Source organism: Panthera uncia, assembly GCF_023721935.1.
Source record: "Panthera uncia isolate 11264 chromosome C1 unlocalized genomic scaffold, Puncia_PCG_1.0 HiC_scaffold_3, whole genome shotgun sequence".
Taxonomy (NCBI): Eukaryota; Metazoa; Chordata; class Mammalia; order Carnivora; family Felidae; genus Panthera; species Panthera uncia.
Genome location: NW_026057584.1, coordinates 59669264 through 59694146, shown reverse-complemented (window position 1 = coordinate 59694146; position 24883 = coordinate 59669264). Strand labels below are relative to the sequence as shown.

Here is a 24883-nt window from a genome sequence, read left to right as displayed (position 1 = left end):
AGGTGCTATTTTTATTGTTATTTCCCAAAACAGTGTATGCCAGGTTGTATTGAATTGTTTACTTGAGGTAACCTATCTTTGAATGGACCCACCTTGAGGAGAATATCATGGTGACAAACTGGAGCCACTGGATGAATGCTAAGGTGAAGAATGTTGCCATCTATTGTAAACTCCCCTGGTTGTTTCCTGAGCAATCACATTAATAGAACTGGTTCTCTAGGCCAGAACTTCCCAACTGAAGTACAGTTGTTAAGCCTGAGGGACTGATTCCCTGAGACTTTGAGGTGAGGGAATCAGGTTCTAAAGCTCAAGTGGCTAGGGAACATGGATCCGTTTATCTCAGCCATTTTCTGTGATTGCCATGACTTTAAAAAATGTTAGAAGGCTATGTTAGGCTGTAATGTAAAACATTCAGTGGTTACAAAATAATACATGTAGTTTAGTATAATTTGTGAAAAATAAAACAGGTTTTAGATTTTAGCTAGCTAGCCTGCTAGATATGTAGTAGATTGAAGTTGTTTGAGGAGGTTATAATTGTGGGTGACTTTTTCCATAATATTTTCCCCAAAAGCACTTCTGTAATTAAGAGAGGATAAATAAGTGTTACTTTAAAAACTCTTTTCATTTTAGTGTTATTTTTAAAATGTTAATTTAGATGCACCTGCTAGTAAATAAACTCCTAACAGTGAGGTAAAGTAGACACAGTTGTTATATCATGAACAATAGAGCAGCCGTTAGTGAGGGCTGAGTAAAAGTTTACACTTAATCTAGGAAGGAAGCTGTCTGTTTTGCAAGGAAAAATGAAAAAAGTTGTCCATCTAGGAGAAAGTAATGACTGTTGAAATTTAAACAGCAATATAAAGAGAATTTTTGAGTTCAGAGAATAAAAATCATATTTGATTTTTTTAATGTTTTTTTAAACTTTATTTTGAGAGAGAGAGAGAGTGAGGGAGGGGCAGAGAGAGAGAGAGAGAGAGAGAGAGAGAGAGAGAGAATCCGAAGCAGGCTCAACGCTGTCAGTGCAGAGCCCGACATAGGGCTGGATCTCACAGCTGTGAGATCATAACCTGAGCTGAAATCAAGAGTCAGATACTTAACCAACTGAGCCACCCAGGTGCCCCTCAACATACTTGATTTTCATCAACATAAATAGAGTAAACAATTACTTTAAAATTCATTATAAAATTCATTTAACGAATTAAGGGTTCATTAAATACTGCTATCTTTGTTGAATGAATATGTGAATAACAAAGCACCTACTATGTGCCAGGACTCTGCTCAGCAACCGGAGTGTCAGATGTGTGGTCCATGTGCTAAAATTGCCCATGGTCTGGGAGTAGAGGCAAGTTTATTTTCTTACCAAGACATTTTGTGTTTTTTCCTTATTTGTACTAGTTGTAAACTAGTTGCTTACTTATTTGTACTAGTTATGACAAATTACTAATTTGTCATAAGCACCTGCTTCCTGAATTTGCTCAGTCTTCCAGGAAATGTCAATAACCACTTTTTGATCTGTTTCTTGAATTAAACTCATTTAACTGACTTCCATCTGAATGGCTGGAGTATCCTCCTTCTCATTTAGTAATCTTGTCCCCATGTAGTGCCACTTTTGTGCATTTACATTGCTTTTCAAAGGTCATTTCTATTGGGTTTGCATTTTTTTCCCTGTAAAAGTTCATAGGTCTCCGAAAAAATCTTTTATTGTATAAGGTGATGTATTAATGTGAGAAGGGATCAATATTGTAAACAAGTGGTCATGTCACACGGGTAACACACCATGATTATAAACACATATAGAGAGATTACTATCATAATCGAATAAAACTACAATAAAAATGATCTGACACCTTTCATGATTTACATATTTGTCCTTGGACAGCAGTGTAATTAGGGACAAATGGTTCATATGATGTTCAAGTAAATGACTATAATTTAGATTACTTTTATGCAGTTAAGCCACATTTTTAGTTTTCCTCATTCCATGTACCCTTCCATCATCTTCACACACCCATGACACTTGCAGCTGGGAAAAGACAAAGGTCTGGAATCTTACTCATCAACAGCTGGAGGGCTCTGTCCTCCTTCTCTCCCTGCCCTAGCCCGGAGAGTCCCTGTGTCCTCTTGATGTGCCTTCTCTGCCATCCCAACCCCAGTGCCTTCGCACTCAGAGCTGCATCCTGCTCTGCCTCCACCATCCTGGAGCAGCAGAATGAGGCAGCAGAAGCTCGTAAGCCAGAAGAATGAGGATTACCTAGTGACATGGGGAAGGAGGTAAACTGACCACATAATCATTGTTGGGTGAGTGAGGGAGAGGGCTGAAAATTGTGCAGATTGGCTCTGTATCCCTGATACCTAGGAGAGCACCTACAGAGAGTTGGAATGAGAAAGGTTATCTAAGTAAGGTGTGCATATAATTTATTGTCCAAACTAGGATACTTTTGAGAGTGAATGGGGGAGTATTAATAATTTTGCTGGGACTATAGGTATTGTCTCATGGAAAACTGGATTTAGTGTCACACTATTTCTAAGTGGGCATTGGAGAGAGAAGGAGAAGAGAGTTAAGGTTATTGTCACTCCTGAATGAACATTTACACAAGGAGCCCTAGGACTCTATCCTAATTACTCATTATACTTTTTGTCCCTTCTCTTCCAGTCCATTTCTTGTGAGAAGATGGATTTTCCAAATGATGGCTCTAGTTTTTTCACTGTCCTTAAAATCTCAAGTGGTCCCCCATGGTTAGCAGAATAAAGTCTGTACCCTCACCAGCTGGTATTCCAGCCCTGCCCCCATAGGGTTCCAATCTTATTTCTCAGTTTTCCTCTTTGAGAAACCATTGGAACTTCAAACCATTGGAACTACTGGCTACTCTTGCCTGTAATTTCTTACCTCCATGTCTTTGCTTATACTGTATCATCTTGTTGCTTAGAAACTTAACTTCTGTTAAGTTTCTGTTTGTGCTTATACAATTTCTGCCCACTTTCCATGACCCAGCTCAAATTTCAGCTAAAATGCTGTGGGAAGCTGAGAATTAGAAGAAAAACATTCTCTGTGAAGTGTTCTCTACTCACTCTTATCTAGCTCTGAGCCCCCCTGGAGTTTTTAGATAGACATCTGTGTACCTTTATGTGGACCCACAAGACTGCTTTGATCCTTGCATTATCATTTAGATAGAGGTCTTACATCCCCTTATAGATCAGAAGTTGCTTTAGGGCATAATCAACATGCCATTCTTCCTGTAACTCAGAAGCTTTGCACTTGGTCCACACACAGCGGACTTGATCAATGAAAGAGATTAGAGACTGAAATTCAGAATTCTTTATCTCTGCTTGGGTGAAGAAAATCTGTGGGACAAAGGTACTTCCTGTTTTGCTTGCTCAAAGACTTGGGACTGGTGTGGGTGTGAGCATCCACTTTTTGCTGGCCCGGAGGAGGGACTCCCTGTTCCTCACAGGAGGACTAGATGAGATGGACCAGCTTCTGGCATTTAGCAAGGCTGTTATGATCTCTCAAACTAGAGTTATATGTTGGGTGTAGACAGAGAGTCACAATATCCTGTTATTAAATGGACTATACATGACTGTAACAGGCCCTTTCTGATATTGGCATCAGCCAGGCACTGGCCGTTTGGGAACCCTGTCTCTGGGCATCTTATTGCCTAGGTACTCATAATTGCTGGATGCAATAATTCAAACCTTGGCTGAAATTATATGCAAAGCCAACTTTCTTTTTATTAAACCAGCATTCTAGGCACCAGCCTATCTGGTTTGGACTATTAATTCTGATCACTTTGAAAACCAAAATGACTAACAGTACAAAGAAAGACTGTCAAAGTGAATATTCATCCCTAACTCATCATAATCTCTGCCATATGTCCTTGGCACGAATCGAGTTGCTGCCTGGGGCATTTCATCCTCTGCAGTGAGGCATGCTGGAAATTTGTGTTGGTGAGGGCTGCTTTGGCCATTTTACACTCTGAAGGGGTACCAGGAGCTGTTTCCAAAAAGAACGAAATTCAAGGCATCTATTTTCTTTTGCATTTGTAATGTTGGAACTATGGAAATAGGTGTCTTAGATTTGGTGGATATGACAAAGGTTTTAATCTAACAAAAATTTATCAAAAAATCATATTCAGTATTTTCTCTACTAGCCAACTCTAGATTTATTTAATAGCCTACTCACTATTAAAGCCTGAGCACTGTGAAAGAGAAGAGAATTTGACTATATCTGTAAGAAATGCATCCTACTATGTGTTAAATAACCTTTACTGTAATAAAACTGTAGCTGATAGGACCTTATACTACATATACTAACTTATATGCTGGAGCCAACTATACCAGATAGAAAAAATTATTTCAACCAAATTCCTGAGTGTATTTTGACTTAGCATTAGATCTGGAAGGCCCAGTCCTATTTTGGTCAAGGTATTTAGGTATTCATTTGGTCAAGGCATTTTGAGTCTAAGCTGCAACGTAATTGTAGGGCATAGCATTATTTATTTGTTGGCTCTCTATATAATTTCTCCAGACTTTTCTAAAGATGGACAGAATCAGAGAGGTAATTTAGCCTCATGGCTCCCTTTTGGATATGAGGAAGTCAAAACTAGAGAGGTTAAGCAACTTTTTGAGGTAGTACAGCTTGTTAGTGGTAGTGCTAATGTAACTGACATGGTATCACTTCTACCATGTTCTTTTGGTCACAGAGCCAGCCTAGATTCGTGAGGAGGGGAAATAAGTCCCAATTCTTGATGGAAATAATGTGAAAGCATTTGTGGCCATCTTTAACACACCATACTTATAAAGTAGTAATTTTGCTTCATAAGGTTTTAGAAGTCTTGAGGGTACTTACTGCCTTTTACTTGAAAAAATTTCAGGGGCACCTGGGTGGCTCAGTCGGTTGGGTATCCGACTTTGGGTCAGGTCATGATCTTGCAGTCTGTGAGTTCGAGCCCCACGTCAGACTCTGTGCTGACAGCTCAGAGCCTGGAGCCTGATTCAGATTCTGTCTCCATCTCTCTTTGCCCCTCCCCCACTCTCACTGTCTCTCTCTCTCTCTCAAAAATAAAATAAAAACTTAAAAAAAAATTTTTTTTAATTTCAGCCATTCTTCAAATTTTTTTTCTTTTCTATTTTCTCTTTTCTTTCTGAAACTTCAATTGCACATAGATTAAACCCTTGATATTATTCTACAGGTCAGTTAATCTCTGTTTATTGTTTTCTATCCTTTTTTCTCTTCATGCTTCAGTTGGGATAATTTCTACTGCTTGCCTTAAGATTCACTGTTTTGTTTTTCTGCAGTACTCAATCTACTCTTAAACCTATCTAGTGAATTTTTTCCTCTTTGTATATTTTGTATTTTTCAGTTTCAAAATTTCCATTTGCTTTTTATTTATAGTATCCATTTCTCTACTGATATTCCCCACCTGTTCATTTATTATGCTAATATTTTCTTACACATCCATAAACATATTTACTATGGCTGTTTTAAAGTCCCTGTTTGGCATTTCACCATATCTGGGTCATTTCTGGTCTGTTTCTCTTGACATTTTTCTGCTTATGAGTCACTTTTTTGTTTCCATGAATATGTAGTAATTTCTGATGGTATGCTAGAGATTATGAGCTCTGATACTGAAACTCTGGGATTTGTTACTTTCCTTAAAGCCGGTCAGCTTCTGTTTTCATGAATAGTTAATGTACTGACCAATCATTTGCTTTTATTGAAGCTGTTTTTGAGTCTTGTTAGGGTGGTTCTAGGTCTTGGGCTAGAATGGGTTTTTGGGGAGTCTCGGTTGAATGGCCAGGTGATCAGTAAGATCCGTCTACTCTAGCTTGTCACAGCTGCTATGTCTCTCAGCACTGTGTGCCCTTCAGAATCTCCATTCAGCTTCTGTTCCTTAGGAACCGTTGTCTACCCGGCCTCTCCATGAGTGTGGTCCTGCACATTTGCAGTTAATGACTCAAGAAGACCCCTATGCTGAATTTTGGAGCTCTTTCTATGAACCTGCTCTTTGGTTCACTTCTCTGCAGATTCCAGACGCTTCAGCATCCCTCAATCCTAACTGCATGAGGTTTCCATGCTCTTGTTGGGCTATCCTTCTCTGCCTGTGTTCCAGAAAGTGTCCACAGGCAAAACATGAGAGCTGTTGGGTGGATTACCACTTTTATTCCCCTTCTTTCGGGGATCATAGTCATCTGCTACCTGTTAGCCTAATGTCTTTTTTTTTTTTTTTTTAATATTTACGGGGCACCTGGGTGGCTCAGTTGATTGAGCGTCCGGCTTCGGAACCATGATCTCATGGTTCATGGGTTAGAGCCCTACGTTGGGCTCTGTGCTGACAGCTCAGAGACTGAGCCTGCTTCGGATTCTGTGTCTCCCTCTCTCTCTCTGCCCTTCCCCCACTTGCACTCTGTGTGTGTGTGTGTGTGTGTGTGTGTGTGAGTCTCTCTCTCTCTCAAAAATAAATAAACATTAAAAAAAAATTAAGTAATCACTGCACCCAGTGTGGGGCTTGAAGTCATGGCCCTGAGGTCAAGAGTCGCATGCTCCTCCAACTGAGGCAGCTAGGTGCCCCTAGCTCAATGTCTGAAAGCAGTTGCTTCATGTATTTTGTTAAACTTTTACATTGTTTACTGTGGGAGGGTTAGTCTGGCACCAGTTACTCCATTATAGCAGAAATAGAAGTTCTCTTCTTTTTATACTGAAACAATAGATCTTTTTAATAAGTATAAAATTTCTTATATTTAAAAAAAAACATAAGTTGCCATTCTACATCATGTTCAATAAACAACCAATGTACCGCATCAAATATAGAGATAATTTTGCTAATGGACTCAAGACACCTATAGGGCTTTCTTTAGCTGTTGGCTTGAAAACTCTTGGTTTTAGGTCAGAATGGTACCTACCTTGACATGCTAAGTTCTTTGTTCTTCCTTTCTTTGGTTCTTTGCTGAAAGTCCTGGAATTCTTCTGTTATCTAGTCTTCCTGAGTTCTAGTTCCTTATGAGAACTGACCATGTAAGCCTCCATAATCTCATCACTGATTTAGAGACCTGTTTTCACCCAGTGTGTCTGCATACCAGTTTTTCTATTCCTATCTGTTATTTATCAATTAAGGTAAGATTTAGGCCCAACTTCCCCTGATTTAAATATACTTATGTCCATTACAAGTATTGTGGGGCAGAAGAGATTAATTATCACAATAGCAGCGTGAGTATCTCCCAGCAGGAATAATAAACTGCCTTGTAGTTGTTGGTGCTGTATTATATATTCTAGTTTAGAACCATTTTGAATTTGGGCCTTGTTTAATGAGTTTCTCTGAGTGCATCTCTTTATAAAATGGTATCTGTTCACTTTGTTTCTGGGATATAGCTTTAGAACTACATTACTTCCATTTCCTATATGGTTTTTACCTTCAGAAAGGCTGAGTAATATCACATTTTTATATATTTAGGTTTCCTTGATTGGTTGTGAAAATTAGCCTGGACTCACATGAGGAAAAATATAAATGGATCCTCCAAGAAATCTTGGCGTATACATAAGCTATTACTAAAAAATGATTCTTTGTGCATTCTTTCACTGAGAACACTAGTAGTCTGAGGATTCATTATTACTCTGATTTGGTAAGTAGGGTAGAGAACAGCAAAAATTTTGTTGACAGTTTCATAGCCAAAAAGCAATCTAATTTTCTTTAAAATATTAATAACTTTTTTTGAAATATTAGTAGCGTTTAATAATGTACACTCACATGTACAAATACAACAAGCACAAAAGGATATTTCTTCTTCAGCCATGTTCATTGCTAGACACTGTTCAAGGTACTGGAGCTTGTACTCCAAACAGAAAAAAAAAAATTCCCTGCCTTCCTAGAGCTTACATTCCAGTGGAGGCAATCACCAAAATAAATAAGTAAATTGTTATGATTAGAAATATTATGTTAGTAAGTGCTAAGTGCTATAGAAAAGAAAAGAATGTTGGGTGAAAATGGGTTAGGTATTGCTGAGAGGACTGAGCAGGACAGGCAGGGCAGGCCCAGTGAGAGGAGAATATGTACTCAGACTTGTGGTAGGTGAGGGATGAGTCATGCCTGGATCTGGGGAAAGAGCAGCCCTGGCAGAAGAAAAGATACCTGTGTGTCTGGAGAAGTGTGAGTAAGAGGGAAGTAGTTGAAGAGGAGGTTCCAAAGGAAATAGGTGACTGGAGTAGGGCACGGGGGCTAGAGTGTCCACCATTATAGTACCAGACCCATTTCTATTTTGTTTTATTTTTTTTATTTATTTTATTTTATTTTATTTTATTTTATTTTATTTATTTTATTTTATTTAATTAATTATTTTGTTTTTAATTTTTAGAGAGAGCAGGTTAGAGGGGCAGTGAGAGAATCTTAAGCAGGCTCCACACTCAGCATGGAGCCCAACATGGGGCTTGATCCCATGAGCCATGAGATCATGACCTGAGTTCAAATCAAAAGAAGCTCTACCAACTGAACCACCCAAGCACCACCCCCCCCCCCAAACTTCTCTTTTAAAAAGCCAGAGATTTCCAGCCAGCTGATCCAGTGAGGGGAGGTGTTTTCAAAACTCCCTGCTAAAAATGTGTTCTCCTTCACTGCTTCTCATGGGCGTGATCCTGTGCCTCAGGTGGGTTGGGAAGGGATAAAAGATTGAGAATCACTCTTCTAGGTAAAGTAATGTCCTCCCTGCCTCTCAGTCTCCTGAGTATTCTTCCTTTCTTTTTCCTTCACAAGTCTCCTCTGGTTGCCCAGAAATAGAGCTAAGAAAAGATTATCAGAAGGCTCTGATTGAAGAGATTCCCATTTTCTCTAATCCTCATGACCTAAAGCCCTTAGGGCTCTCCAAATATTTAATGTAGCAGTGGCAGTTTTTTTGAACAGTCATCTCAAATTTGAGTGTAGCACTAGGTACTGTGGAATGATTTTTGAGAGCCCCTGCTTACTTTGGCAAAAATTACATAGAAGAAGAAAAGCTATCAATACAAACTTATCTGGGAAGCATCTTAAAGAAGCATCAGTTATCTGAGTCATGCCAGAAACCATTTTAAAAGTTTAAGGAGCCAAAAGAAATTATTTTTAGCTTAATACTAGTAGAGCAAATTATTACCTGGGGAAAATTATGAAAACTTGAAGTGCTCTTTGGGGTCCAGGAAGCAATTTGGCTGGGATCCTGTACCTCTGGCTGGGGGTGTGTTGTAGAGAGACTTATGCCCAGCATTAAGATCCTGTACTGAGTTTAGATACTCATGTACTATCAGAGAACATTTTTGAAAAGGGCATGTTAAAATTGGGCAAGACTGTACTTTGACTTTATATTTTCATTTTAATTGTAATAAGACAAATTACAGCACACTGAGCCTGGTCAAAAAGGTTTCTCTCTTCCTCTTCTCACTAACAGCAGGGTTGGCATTATTTAGATATTAGCAGGGCTGTTCCTGCCCTCTGCCTGAATGCAGGCTTTTTCAGCTGTCCAAATAGCCCTGGGGCCCCAGAGCTGGCATCTCTCTCACCGTGGGACAGATGACAGAGTGGTCGTCATTGAAAGGGGGATGGAGGTATTCTGACCCCTCCTGTTGTTCAGCTAGGGCCAAAGTGGTAGTCCAGAGTGACCTGCAGTCAAAACTCTCTTATTTGGGACACTGAGGGGGCAGTTTTCACTTCACTCTTTCATAAAGACATAAAAGCATGCAGGCATGATTTCTAAACAGGGAGGCACGAAGGCCAGGAATTTGCAGACTTCACGTGCTCTGCTCCCTGGTGACAGATGTGCAGGCCATATTTTGGAAGGGTCACACAGGTCTTGGCGTGCCTTGTGACAGTCAGTCTTAGCTGTGAGGATGAAAAGCTGCGGTTGCTCCTGGGTCTCAGGATCCATCAAGGGGATTTTTTTGAGAGTCACCCTGAACACAGGCAGAATTAGGAGCCTGGAGAGAATTTTGGCAATTGAGTTGAGCTATGTGTGAGTGTCTGTGTGTGAGTTTAAAGAAAAAAACTATTCATTCACATTTGTTGAAGATGGTAAGTAGACTTTATATAAGACCATTCCAATAGGTATCAGACCACTCAGGATTTTACAGTTGGCAAGAGATTGGGCTCAACTCTGAGTACAGCTTGGGCAAGTGGGAACTGATAGCCAAGGAGCCGGGTGTCAGTGGGTGGAAAATTACTAAGAGGAAACATCAGGGGTAAGAGGGGGTTCGGCTAAAATGATCTGACAGGATTCTTGCTGAAGACAAGGCTGATTAGGTGTCTCCTGGGGGATGTTGGAAGATGAGGAACCCAATCAGATGTCAGATACTGAGGGTGGAAGTTTCTGGTTACATGGACTTAGCAGGGTTCTTGCTAAAACTGCATTTTGCGAGGAAGTACACAGATGGGCCTAAGGAAAGGTTCAGAAGTCTGAGTAAATTTCGTCAACAGTCTTTGTAAGTGTGTATATGTGTGTTTGTGAATGTGTATTTGTATATTTGTGTGTGTGTGCATCGCTGTATGTACCTGTGTGCCTGTGTGGGTATCTGTGCAAGTGTGTGATTGTGTGTGTGTTGTCTGTGTGTGTGTTAGATTGGTGGGTAAGAAACTCATAGGGAGAAGAGTCAGTCAGCAGGTCTCCAAGGGGAGGAGCTGTAGCAATACAGTACATTTTTAGCACTAAAAATGTATGACCAGACAGTGCTGCGTCTGTAGTTATAAAAAGAGAAATTTGAGAAAGAACTGATTTTAGGAAGAATTTACAATAACACCTTCATGAAGTCTTTGAAGAACTTTCACCCTTCAATGATATCTTCGTAAGTGATGGCTTCCTAATTCCTATTCCTTGTTTTTCTATTTTAATTGTGCTGCTTACCATGTTTCACCTTGGTAATTGCTGTCTGTGTACAAATCTTCCTAACTCAGTTTTCACTTCCTTGGTGCAAGAGCCATGCCCTGAGTGCCTTCTGCTCCTCCAGTACAGGTACTCGGTAAATATTTGCAGGTTGAATGAATGCATTTTCAACACCTTCATTCTGAATTTTGTTGACGTTGTTGGTAAAACTTGTAATTAATAACGAGTAAACCTCTCAGTATTCTAAGTGGTTAATAATCACATAATTAAAATGATAACTTGATAAGTGGTAAACATCTTGAGTTTCAAAGACTTTTGGTATATCCATGTCATCATTGGCATTACAAATGCACGTGATTTTAGTATACTAATACTCATCTAACCTCTGTGTCAAATGTTTTTGCTGGTAAAATAGGGTTCAGAATACCTGCTTCATCTAACAGGGCTGTGGTAATCAACATTTTTAAGGCTCTTTGGAAAATTAGTTAGTGTTCAAGTACATAGTGTTTGAGATCTTACTGTTGTAATACTAGAGAGTAAAAGAGAAAAACATACAAGTATACCTATCTATAAAAACCTCAAAAGGCACATGAGAATAATAGTACATGTTTTTAAGTACTTTATTCCTTGTTTTCATTAAATACTTCTTTTAAAAGATCTTTGTGGCTAATGATGATGATGAAGATGATGGTGCTAGTCATAATAATAGCTTCTGTAGCCTTTTATAATTTATAAGGCTTACATGAATTATCTTGGATTTAACAGTTGATGAAGGGAGGGGACTAGCTCTTATAACCCTAAGTTACTGTTACAACAAAATTAGTCAAAACAAATGCAAATTTGTTTTTGTAAAAAACAAATGTAAATGCATTTTAATGCAAATGTATTTGGTTAACATTACACCCAATGTTCTAAAATACATTCACTGATTTTCAAAAGATACCTGGAAATTAAATATATATATATATATATATATATATATATATATATATATATACAAGTGAAGTATTTGAGGAAATAAAGCATCTCACAAGATGACAGTACTACTATAGTCTGTTAGTATGCCCAATTCTTGGCTGAGCCTTCTGTTTATGATTGTAGGAAGGCAGCTGGGCAGAGAGCAGTTCTGCCTCCCCCTCCTTCTTTCCCTTCCCTCTTCCCATACTTTGCACCCCCGTCAGTCTGACTGTTGGATATTGGAATTGCTGTCCTGAGAGGTCCCCCAGAGCTTCTGCTGATGTTAGCACTGAGGGGCTTACTCAGCAGATTAATGAGGGGATGGCCTTCCACATGGCAGGGGGTTTGCAAATATTGATTATCATGCAGCCAAACAACAGAAGTCACTTAAGGGTAGATGTTTTTGCTAATTTTGTGGTTATTATACATTTTTCTCACAAATGCCTCTGTGTTAATATTTGTGCTCTGATTAATCCAGAGACTGGTTAATTAGTCCCTAGATAATCCCAAATTGACTGAATTAAGATTCAAGAGCATATTAAACTTTCCCATTGCATAATGCATGCAGGTAGCACTGGGAATTCAGAACCTTTGTAATCCCTTGTACACCTGACTGTGGAAGTTCCCATGTGCGTCTTCTCTGTGCAGTAAAATCAGGTCCAGACCAGAATATTATGGGTACTCTCATTACAGTACTTATCGTACAGCATTCTAATTTGGGGTATATGACTCCCTTCCTCACTGGATTGTGAGCTTCTTGGGGGTAGGGATGTCATCTTGTTCACCTTTGTTCCTCCACAGAAAGGTATCTAGCATACAATAGGAAAGCAATATAATTTATTGGATGGATAAATGAAATGCATGTGCATTCCTGAAAGGATGTGTTTGGTAGAGAGTAATTTAAAATTCCAAATTCCATAGATTTTGGGCTGCCTGGGTGGCTCAGTCGGTTAAGTGTCCGACTTCAGCTCAGGTCATGATCTCGCAGTTCATGAGTTCGAGCTCCACATCAGGCTCTTTGCTGACAGCTCAGAGCCTGGAGCCTGCTTCAGGTTCTGTGTCTCCCTTTCTCTCCGCCCCTCCCCTGCTCGTACTCTCTCTCTCAAAAGTAAATAAAACATTAAAAAAATTTTTTTAATTCCATAGATTTTTAAAAAATTTTTAATGTTTATTTATTTTTGAGACAGAGATGGAGCACGAGTGGGGGAGGGACAGAGAGAGAGGGAGACACAGAATCCTAAGCAGGCTCCAGGCTCTGAGCTGTCAGCACAGAGCCTGACGCGGGGCTTGAACTCACGAACCGTGAGATCATGACCTGAGCCGAAGTCGGACGCCCAACCGACTGAGCCACCCAGGCGCCCCTAATTCCATAGATTTTGATAATTCATAAGTTAGGTGTGATAAAAAGTTAAGTGTTAAAACCACTCCTCTGAGGATCATAAATACATTATAATAAAATATTTTTTGATGCTGCTAAATAGGCATTATTTACCATTACAATTTATACAGTACTTAAAATAATCATATTTTATCAGAAATATTTTTAGGCTGTGCCTTTTGTACAACTAATTTGGATGGGTTAACGTCTGTCTCATCTTGTTATCTAATTTAGAAAGTTTTTAATGACAGACTGAGATTCATCCTGGAAGAACTGAAGAACTACAGAAGAAAAATACCAAAACCAAGTAGGAAAACAGTGATTCACTGGTTTATAAAAGATGAGATCCAAATGGGATTTACCAAATAAATAAATGAATGGCAGTGTCTCCAAGAAGACAAAATTTACATGTTTGAAACATGAAATATTAACATAATCAGATAAGATGGCAAAAAGATACGGAATCAATTGGATTTCATGTGTTTTTTTTTTTAATGTTTATTTATTTTTGAGAGAGAGAGAGAGTGCATGCACACCTGAGCTGGGGAGGGGCAGAGAGAAAGAGAAGGGTGTGGGATCTGAAGTGGGCTCTGTGCTGATAGCAGCAACCCTAATGTGGGGCTTGAACTCATGAGCCCTGAGATCATGACCTGAGTCGAAGTTGGACTCTTAACCCACTGAGCCACCCAGGTGCCCTGTTATCAATTGGATTTCAGAGAAGAGAGACTTTTTTTTTAATTAGTAATTTTTTTAAATTTTATTTTTTATTTTTTAAAATTTACATCCAAATTAGTTAGCATATAGTGCAACAATGATTTCAGGAGTAGATTCCTTAGTGCCCCTTACCCATTTATCCCATGCTCCCTCCCACAACCCCTCCAGCAACCCTCAGTTTGTTCTCCATATTTATGAGTCTCTTCTGTTTTGTCCCCCTCCCTTTTTTATATTATTTTTGTTTCCCTTCCCTTATGTTCATCTGTTTTGTCTCTTAAAGTGCTCATATGAGTGAAGTCATATGATTTTTGTCTTTCTCTGACTAAGTTCACTTAGCATAATACCATCCAGTTCCATCCACATAGTTGCAAATGGCAAGATTTCATTGTTTTTGATTGCCGAGTAATACTCCATTGTGTATATATACCACATCTTCTTTATCCGTTCATCCATCGATGGACATTTGGGCTCTTTCCATACTTTGGCTATTGTTGTTAGTGCTGCTGTAAACATGGGGGTGCATGTGTCCCTTCGAAACAGCACACCTGTATCCCGTGGATAAATGCCTAGTAGTGCAATTGCTGGGTCGTAGGGTAGTTCTATGTTTAGTTTTTTGAGGAACCTCCATACTGTTTCCCAGAGTGGCTGCACCAGCTTGCATTCCCACCAACAATGCAGAAGAGATCCTCTTTCTCCACATCCTCACCAACATCTGTTGTTGCCTGAGTTGTTAATGTTAGCCATTCTGACAGGTGTAAGGTGGTATCTCACTGTGGTTTTGATTTGTATTTCCCTGATGATGAGTGATGTTGAGCATTTTTTCATGTGTCGGTTGGCCATCTGGATGTCTTCTTTGGAGAAGTGTCTATTCATGTCTTTTGCCCATTTCTTCACTGGATTATTTGTTTTCTGGGGTGTCGAATTTGATAAGTTCTTTATAGATTTTGGATACTAACCCTTTATCTGATATGTCATTTGCAAATATCTTCTCCCATTCTGTCGGTTGCCTTTTAGTTTTGCTGATTGTTTCCTTCGCTGTGCAGAAGCTTTTTATTTTAATGAGGTCCCAGTAGTTCATTTTTGCTTTTGTTTCCCTTGCTTCTGGAGACATGTTGAGTAAGAAGTTGCTGTGGCCAAGATCAAAGAGGTTTTTGCCTGCTTTCTCCTTGAGGATTTTGATGGCTTCCTGTCTTACATTGAGGTCTGTCATCCATTTTGAGTTTCTTTTTGTGTATGGTATAAGAAAGTGGTCCAGGTTCATTCTTCTGCATGTCGCTGTCCAGTTTTCCCAGCACCACTTGCTGAAGAGGCTGTCTTTATTCCATTGGATATCTTTTCCTGCTTTGTCAAAGATTAGTTGGCCATACGTTTGTGGGTCCATTTCTGGGTTCTCTATTCTGTTCCATTGATCTGAGTGTCTGTTCTTGTGCCAGTACCATACTGCCTTGATGGTTACAGCTTTGTAGTATAGCTTGAAGTCTGGGATTGTGATGCCTCCTGCTTTGGTTTTCTTTTTCAAGATTGCTTTGGCTAGTCAGGGTCTTTTCTGGTTCCATACAAATTTTAGGATTATTTGTTCTAACTCTGTGAAGAATGCTGGTGTTATTTTGATAGGGATTGCATTGAATATGTAGATTGCTTTGGGTCATATCGACATTTTAACAATATTTGTTCTTCCTATCCAGGAGCATGGAATCTTCTTCCAATTTTTTGTGTCTTCTTCAATTCTTTCACAAGCTTTCTGTAGCTTTCAGCGGATAGATTTTTCACCTCTTTGGTTAGATTTATTCCTAGGTCAGAGAAGAGAGACACTATAAGGAAAAGCTCCATGAAGGAAGTGAACACCAAGCTGGTCATAAGGAAATGAGTCAATGTGAGAAAGTAACTTCCTGTCTGTATTGTTTTTTATTGCTGTGGAACACATTACCACAAACTTAGTGGCTCAGAACAGCATACATTTATTATCTCGCCATTTCCATGGGGCAAGTTCCTGGACATGCTTGTCTGAATCCTCTGCTCAGGGTCTTAAAGGCTGAAATCAAGGTGCTTACTGGGCTGTGCTCTTTTCTGGGGCTTAGGGACACCTTTTAAGCTCACATAGTTGTTGGTAGAATTAAGTTCCTTGCAGCTGTAGGACTGAGATCCCTGTTTTCTTGCTGGCTGCCAGCCAGGGGTCTCACGTATTCCTCACCATGCCGCTCTCTTGCAACATGGCAGTGTCCTTCTTCAAGGCCAGCAGAAGAATCTCCAACTTCCTCCACTTGATTGGAAGTGGATGATTCACTTGATTATGTCAGGCCCACTAGGGGAAAAAAACCTCCCTTTTGATTAACTTGAAGTCAACTGATTAGGAACCCTAATTATATCTGCAAAATCTCTTTATCTTTGTCATAACATAATCATGGGAGTGATAGCTTTACACTTTTGCCATGCTCCTATGGACCAAAAGCAAATTCCAGCTCCTGCCCACACTCAAAGACATTATACGAGGATGTGGGTCATTGATGGTCGATCTAAGATCCTGCCTATCACAGTGTCTTCTTTTGTAAATGATTCTTTCTATTGTTTTTGAACATGTTTTAAAAGTGAGGTTTTTTTTTCTTTTTAAGCGATTTGAAAAATGGTCCTGGGGTGTCACATGCCAGGCTAAGAAAAATAACTTCCCTGAACTTGGAGCTTTCACTTACTTTTACTTGAGGGAGCAGCTGTACACATTTATGAAGGGAATGGAAAGGATCCTGGAGTGAGTTATAATTAGAGAAGCCCACATCATCATTTTGAAATACTGCAAGAGCTTCTGAACTGGTCTCTTACCTGCTGGTCTTTATTCCCTCACATCTGCCTCTACTTGCCAAGGTGATCTTTCGAAATCCACATCCAACCATGCCACTACTCTTCTTAAAATACTTGTGCTGGCTGTTAGATGGAACCCAGCTCTCCAGCCTCCTAGGAGGGGACTGCCATGCTGTTCAGCTTCATGTCCCAACACAAGCTTCACGTGCCTTTCATTCACACGGAACTGAGGCAGTGGCAGGAGGAGTTAAGAGGAGGGGGTGGATTTGAAAGACCTTAAGTAGGTAGAATTACCTGCATGTGGGGAGGGTGAGGATGAGGCTGCTCCATCCATGGGAATAAGGAGTGCAGGTGCAGTAGCAGATGTAGGAGAGAAGAAGAGTTAGTTTGAGGTTGCTGTAGAGCCCCACCGTCACACACCAAGGACTTGTTGCAAGCTTCGCTATCTACTGGGTGCTATGGAATCTATAAAAGAAGTGCCAGGCATGACCTCTACAGAGATGAAAATCCATGTGGCATTAGGAAATTGTGGATTCACAAGAGAAGAGGGGCAAAGAAGGATTATCACCAGCGGTAGATTAGAGAGGTGGGATGGTAAAAATGTTAGTTAATAGCTGAATGCAATTTTCTGCATTCCGTGGAGTACCCAGTAAAAGCAATGACAGATAAAACATTGCTTTTCATTGTTTCTGTGGCTTCAGTGTTTATACATGGGGGAAACATTATTAGGACCTCATCTGGGGATGCCTGAAGAAAATATCAGGAAGAGAGGTTTCAAAGTTGTTCTGGTTATCTCAAATTAGCTTTGTCTTTTCAAGTGTCTTTGGTCACCTGGCCTTATACAATCTTGTTACGAATCTTGAAGTTCTTTTGTGCTTGTTTTGGACTGGATGGAAGTACTTACATTTTTCTTCTGTTTTTTATTTCTTCTGGAGAATGTTGGGCCAAAAATGTTTTTAAGCTGTCTGTCTTCCTAATGTGAGACGTGCTCTAGGAAGAATGCACAAAAATGGGATGCTGCTTTCCTTTTTAATGGAAGATGGATTCTAATCCCCACGTATCTTTTTTCCTGTGTAACTAAGTAGAATCCACCATGTCGATGCCCAGTTAATTTCCAGCTCATCTGGTCCTCGTGATTCTTCCCATGGTCGTTGAAATGCTGTCATTGCTTTAGAGCTGCAGGCCAGTGTCAGAATGCTGTGGCAGCAGCCCATGGAGTTCACACGGCTGCTTGCTGTGTCTGGGTGTGACATCCTACTGGTGCCAACACTGCCTCCTGTGAAGTGCGCCCCGCTGGCATGGCTCCTCACCGAGGGGTGCCTCTGCCAGTTGCGGTCGCCCTCAGTGCCTGTGAAACGCGTTCTCACTGAGCACACAAAGACACTTGTTGAAATTCATTTGTACCCCTTGATTAACTGCTCAAGTTCTAGCCCCTGTTTCAAAGCCCCTTCACTTTGGGAACATACCTTCTGGTAGGGAATTGATAAAGCCCTAACAAATGGCCAACAGGTGGAAGGAGGCTCTTGTTCTGATGGGCCGTATCTTCCCTGATAAAGCCTGCAAACCTTCCACCTCTTTCAGGAACTTGGTTATCTCATAAACTGGGCACTAGTGTATCAGGATTTCCCCTCCTCCTTTCTGGGAAGCAGAGTCCAAGCCCTTTCACTAGAGGTTAGTTGGAAGGCTAGCCAAAGTTGTGGGCACACTCTTTGAGTTTAGTTTTCTTGGGCCTGAAAGTGTGATGGAGGCAGGTGAAGAGCCTCTTAAGTAAGCTTTCATGAATTTAGGTCTTCCCCTTAGGGATGGCCTTCTGTTCATGTTCTCTAAAAATGGTCATCTCTCATGGTGGGATCTGTCTTCCTCCTACAATGTCCCAAGTTCCTTGGAACTCTGGTGCATCCAGTCCTGACTTCTATGTTGGTCTAGGTGCTAATAAGTGATTCTGTGATAACAGTCCCCCAACCCTACATACATACACACATACACACGTACACACACACCCCAAATCTCAGTAGCTTCACCCAATGGAGGTTTATTTGTCACTTGCACAAAGTCTCCATCTTGTGGCTATAACATCTGAAACACATACTTTCTGTATTAGTTTCCTAGGACTCTCAAACAAAATACCACAAGCTAGGTGGATTTAAAAAATTTTTTGGTGTTTTTGTGTTTGGTGTTTGGTGGTCTCACGGTTTTGGTGACTGGAAGTCCAAAATCAAGTTGTTAGCAGGGCCACGTTCTCCTGATGGCTCTAGAGGAGGACCCTTTCTTGCTTCTTTGTAGTTTCTGGTGGTTGCCAGCAATTCTCGGGGTTCCTTGGCTTGTAGTTGCATTACTTCAATCTCTGCCTCTACCTTCACATGGCCATCTTCCCTGTGTTTCCGTGCCTCAATTCCCTTCTTTTTATAAGAACACCAGTCCTTGGATTATGGCCCACCCTAATCAGTATGACTGATTAAGTTGATTACATCTGCAAAGGCCTTATTTCCAAATAAGGCCACACTCACAGATATTGGATGTTAGGACTTCAACATATTTTATGGGAGGGACACAATTCAACCTGTAATGCTGTAGAGTTGTGGCTTAGGAAAAGAGAGATGGAAGACATCCTGTGGCTCTTAACAGTCTCATCTCAGAAGTAATAAAGGACAGTTTGTTCACAGTCCACTAGCCACAACATGACTCCAACATAACTGCAAGGGAAGATGGTAAATTCAGGGAAGCACACGGGTATTCAATGAGAATTACTGGTCTCAGTCACATCCTTGACCAGCTCATTTCTTCTGGTCCCAGAAGTCTCCAGAGCACACATGAGGCTGCATGGTTTCTGTGAAATGTGAAATATCTGTCAAGGAACACCATATGATCCTGCAAAGCATATTGTAAGAATGGACTTTGAAAACTGCTTAAAGGAAAGAAAGGAAACAGTTTTTATAATATGTAAAACTCTCCTATTTTTGTTTGGTTTTTTGGTTCATCTTAATCCAGAGAATACAAGATGGTGGTCAACAAGTTGGATCTAGTCCATAGATGGTGTGTGTGTGTGTGTGTGTGTGTGTGTAGTCTACACAATGTTTAAGAAATGCAAACAAAGATCTAGATATCTTTCCTTAAACAGTTGGAAGATATGACAACATCTGGGCCCATGTGTCCACAGAAAACCAGTAATAAGGAAAACAGCTAAGTAAGACCTGTTCCTTTTAGCAGTCCCATCTCTGCAGTTCATTCTGATGCCCACCATTCCCTAGAGTATTGCCAACATTGAGGCTTAGTATCAGCTCTTATTTATCTTTGAGCTTTCACCATTGTTTTCATATAGTAGAGATTTTTTTCCCCTTATATTTGGCTCTTTTTACCTATTTGATTTATCTGATTGGCCACTGCCAATCAGACATTTGTGTTTGTGACTTCCAATTTTAAATAAAACCTGAGTTTTCATGTATCTTATCACATCCTGGTGATTCTAAAGGATTAAGCAATACCCAGAAGCTTGAACTGTGCTTGAACTCATGACTCAGAGACTGATTCCCACTTTAGCCATCTGTAAAGGAAAAACTCCTCCCGTGTTTCCTTCACTGTCTCCACTACTATGGTAACCCAACACTTCTGACACCAATGTGTGGGTTTTCCACAGCAAAGCAATTCTGTGCTTTGTCTCCTACAGTTCAACTCAATTCAATTCAATTGTGACACTATCTACCTGGAGAGAGCATCAGATCCCCCAGGTTATGGGCTCAGCCCACCAGACTGCCCTGTCAGAAACTCTTCAGATGCCAATTAAAAGTCCAGGTTGTCACCTGTGCTGGCCAGTCACTGTAAATCAGAGAGGTCCCTACACCCTCTACCTCAGGTTTGATTAATGTACTACTGTGGCTCACAGAACTCAGGAAAAAGTTTACTTACTAGTTTGCTGGTTTTTTTGTTTTTTATCTTTTTTTATAAAAAAAAATATAATTTAGGAACAGCCAGATGGAAGAGATGCATAAGGCAAGCTGTAGGAAGGAGCATGGAGCTTCCATGATCTTTCCCAGCATGTCATTTTCCCCAAATCTTCACATGTTCACCAACGTGGAAGTTCTCCGAGCCCCATAGTTCAGGGATTTTTATGGAGGCTTCATTATGTAGGCATGGCTGATTAAATCATTGGCCTTTGGTGATTGAACTCAATCTGCAGACTTCTCCCCAGATGTTAGGAGGTGGGCCTGCAAGTTTCAGCCCTCTAATCACATGGTTGGTTCCCTTAGCAACCAGCCTCCATCCTTAGGTTACCTAAGGGTTTTCCAAATGTTACCTTAGTAACATAAATGCAGTTGTAAAGAGAGGGTCTTGTTATAAATAATAAGACAGCCATTTTACCTTTATGCCTCTGAAATATCTCAGGAACAAAGGACAAAAGACCAACTAGCATAACAGAAGATGCCCCTATGGCTCTTATGTAGAAAATCACAAGAGTTTTAGGAGCTATGTATAAGGAACAGTGGGTGGAGACCACTATATTCCTTACTATAAATCAAGAGTATTACACCATCTGTAATAGTTGTGATTTAAGGTGAATAGTTAACAAAAGCCTAGCCTAAGCACAGCCTAACCTGTGATGGGGATAAGTGTATAAATGTTTGCAATGAAATACTTGTAATTGGGATGGTTGCATAAACTTGAATATAATTAACATAATGCATATTGATTGAAGTAAATCCTTGTTGATGCAGCTTTTTGTGCCTTTTCTCCCCTTTATAGACCGTTGGAACGATCCAGTGAAGATGTGGATATCATCTTTACAAGGCTAAAAGAAGTTAAGGCTTTTGAGAAATTTCATCCAAATCTTCTTCATCAGATTTGTTTATGTGGTTATTATGAGAATCTGGAAAAAGGAATTACATGTAAGAAATGCAACTTCAGTGGAGTATTTTCATGTATGGTTTGTGCTCATTTGCAGTTATCCTATGGGGCTAGATAACACATGGAGTATATATGTGCCAAATATTTGAGCTTCAACCAAAGGTATTAGGCTGACATTTCCCTTTGCTTTGTTTATTCATTTCCCTGTAGGCATTTCCTTCACTTTATTCACAGCATGTAAATGGATCTTCCAGGGTAGCTTGGAAGATAGATCTGGAAGGATGTACTGATTCATATATTCAGCTAAATCCTTAGACACTCAAATATAAAAAGTAAAATGATCAGGTAACAGCTGTATTTAAAAAATATTTTTGGGGTGCCTGGGTAGCTCAGTGGTTGGGCCTCTGACTTTGGCTCAGGTCATGATCTCACGATTCGTGGGTTCGCGCCCCGTGCCAGGCTCTGTGCTGACAGCTAAAAGCCGGGAGCCTGCTTCAGATTCTGTGTCTCCCTCTCTTTCTGCCCCTTCCCAGCTTGTGCTCTCTCTCTCAAAAATAACTATTTGAAAAAAAGTTTTTTGAAAAAGTAAAAAAAAAATTTTATCATTAAAAAAGAATGCTTTTCCATCTGTTGGGACACTTTTATGCTGCAGCCACAGAAAACCCCCATCCAACTATCATGAATATCAGTTATTCAAGAGGGAAAATTCAAGGAAGGAAAAATTAATTAGTCATATTCAAGAAGTCTTGAGATAGGAAGGCTTCAGAGTTAATTAAGTGACTCAAAGACATTACTAAGGTCATATGGCTCTCCCATTTTGTTTTTGTTTTTGTGTTTGTTTTTGTTTTGTATATGTTTTGCCATGCATCCTCAGGTGTTGGCTTTTATTCTCAGACTTGACCCAAATGATTGACAGCTATAGCAGTTAGAGATATTACATGTATTGGGAGGGGAAATTCCCCCCTACCCTTCATGATTCTTTTGGCTGGTCCAGTAGATTGACACAAGACAGATTAACAGGAGAAAAAAAAAATTAATTTCGTACATGCAGTGGTCTCACAGATATGGGACCTAAGAAGTAACCATAGCAATCTGTTTATATACCTTTTAGATAAAGAAGCACTAAGTTTGTAGAAAACCAATGACAAAGAAACTTAGACTTGGGTACTAATTAGTGAAGAAACTAAGCACGGTTTGTTTATAAAACCTTCTCAGCCCTGAATTCTTTATCTCTGGTGATAAGGATGTCTATCTCCTGGTGCAGGAAGGGTACCTTTCACATGGGAGACTTATTTCCTGCTTTCTGGGGGACACAGTAGAGGGTCAGAATGTCCTTGCACTGACTGTTTCTCAGTCAGCTTTAATTCAAAATAATCAATATGCCACTTTGGCCTTGAGCCCCATCACATGCCAATACAAAGATATCCTGTTGTGTCTATTTTCCTCTTGTGTCTATTTTCAGAAGTCCCCAGTAGACTTCCTGTTTGCTGGCCAGAATTGCATCATATGCCCACATCTAAACTGATCACTGTCAGAGATAATTGGATCACTGTGATTGGTTTGGACCAATCATGATTACTCCAGTGGAGCTAGGGAAGAAACCCTATGCTCAGAGCTCATAGTCCTGTAGAGGAAGGTGGAAACTTGTATAAAATCTGTGTTAACTTAGATAAGAGGAGGGGAGGTATCATTCTGAGTGGGAGACCAACAGGGTCTGTCAGATATTACTGTAGAAAATTTGGAAGACAAGCAAAATAAAAATCATGTACAATCCCCAAACCCAGAGATTGCTATTAACACTTTATATGTTTCCTTCAAGATGTCTTCCCACGTGTATCCATGCAAACATAGTCATACTTCTATTTAAAAAGTCATCTATACATATTGTTTTCAAGCCAGTATATCTTTTTCTTATAGATATCGGAAACTTCATTCTTTTGGGGATGAGACTCTATTTTCTGTTTCTTAAAACCATTTTCAGAATGAATCCTCCATGATTCATTTTGTAATGTAAAATTGATTGGCAAGTGAGAATGTCTTTGGGGGTCAAAAAGTTCATGACAGGGAAAACCCTAACTCTCAATAAAGTCACTTACAAAGACTGGGAATAGCAGAGTTATTGGAGAGGCCAGCTATAAACCCCTTAATCTCTCCTCTTAAGCTTATTATTGCACTTGTGTGGGGTGCCATTGTTGTTCTTGTCTTTCTGAAGCATGTCTGGGAGAGTTTCGAGCAGCTTGTCGTCATTATTATAATGGCTTCTAGAAGCTTGCTCTTATGCAGGGAGTGCTAGCCTTGCCAGAACTCAGCTGTCCCACTGAGTTGTCATGTGATTCATTTAGTCACTTGACTTCTGACTCTAATTGTGAAACGAATTTTAAAATATCAGATCATTCAATCTAGTTATTTAGCCAGGATATTTAAAAGGATAGTTGGATTTGTATGAGATTTTTGAACCTGTATTTCAGAATGATTTTCCAAAGTACTGGTCTTAACATGGTATAAGAACTAAAGTTCTATCTAAATATCTAAGTGTTTTCTCTCTAAGATTATAAAAGTAAAATAAAATCGGGTTCAGAAATTTCTGATGAGAGTTATTTCCAAAGAGTAGTTAACTCCTAATGCCTAAAAGCAATGAATTTATAAAGCAAATAAGAAAGTGGACAGTGATGGGGCGCCTGGGTGGCTCAGTAGGTTGAGCATCTGACTTTGGCTCAGGTCATGATCTCACAGCTCGTGAGTTCGAGACCCGCGTTGGGCTCCGTGTTGACAGCTCAGAGCCTGAAGCCTCCTTCCGATTCTGTGTCTCCCTCTCTCTCTGTCCTTCCCCTCTCGTGTTCTGTCTCTCTCACTCTCTCAAAAGTAAATAAATGTTAAAAAAAAAATTTAGAAAGTGGACAGTGACAATACTAGTTAAAAATTTTAAAGCAGATTTTATTTTTCTTACTCATTTATTGGTTAGCTTAAAAGGAGACATTCTATTAAAAACTATTTTAATGCAAATAGATTTAGGAAATGGGGGTGATAGGATAGAATTTTGTTGAATCAAATAACCTTGTTAATATGTACCCCATCTAGAGTAATAATTTTCTAAGAATTGCAATACAATGAAATGTATTTAAGATAAATTACATAGAACATTAGTGAATTCTTAAATTCAAAGGATCTTCTAGCATTTAGGGTTATCATCCCTTATTACTTACTCTGTAAATATGAAAGAGTTCCCTTTAATAGAGTTCCACTTCATAGAATAAATAAGATATAGCTTTGTTGATAGATGAGGAAAAGAGAAATACGTCAAGCTTTTCTGAGAACAGATAGAGGAGGGGTGGTAAGCTTTGCTAATCCAAGTCATGCTTATAATGGCCAGTG

General features: G+C 39.7%; 1 protein-coding gene across 1 annotated transcript in view; it reads left to right on the top strand.

Moving 5' to 3' along the window:
- RAPGEF4 (Rap guanine nucleotide exchange factor 4) overlaps window positions 1-24883 on the top strand; it is a 289328-nt gene that overhangs the window by 26786 nt on the left and 237659 nt on the right. Inside the window, exon 2 of the mRNA XM_049615513.1 lies at window positions 21410-21552. Within this exon, the coding sequence (XP_049471470.1) occupies window positions 21410-21552 (143 nt within the window). The remainder of the gene's footprint in view (window positions 1-21409; window positions 21553-24883) is intronic.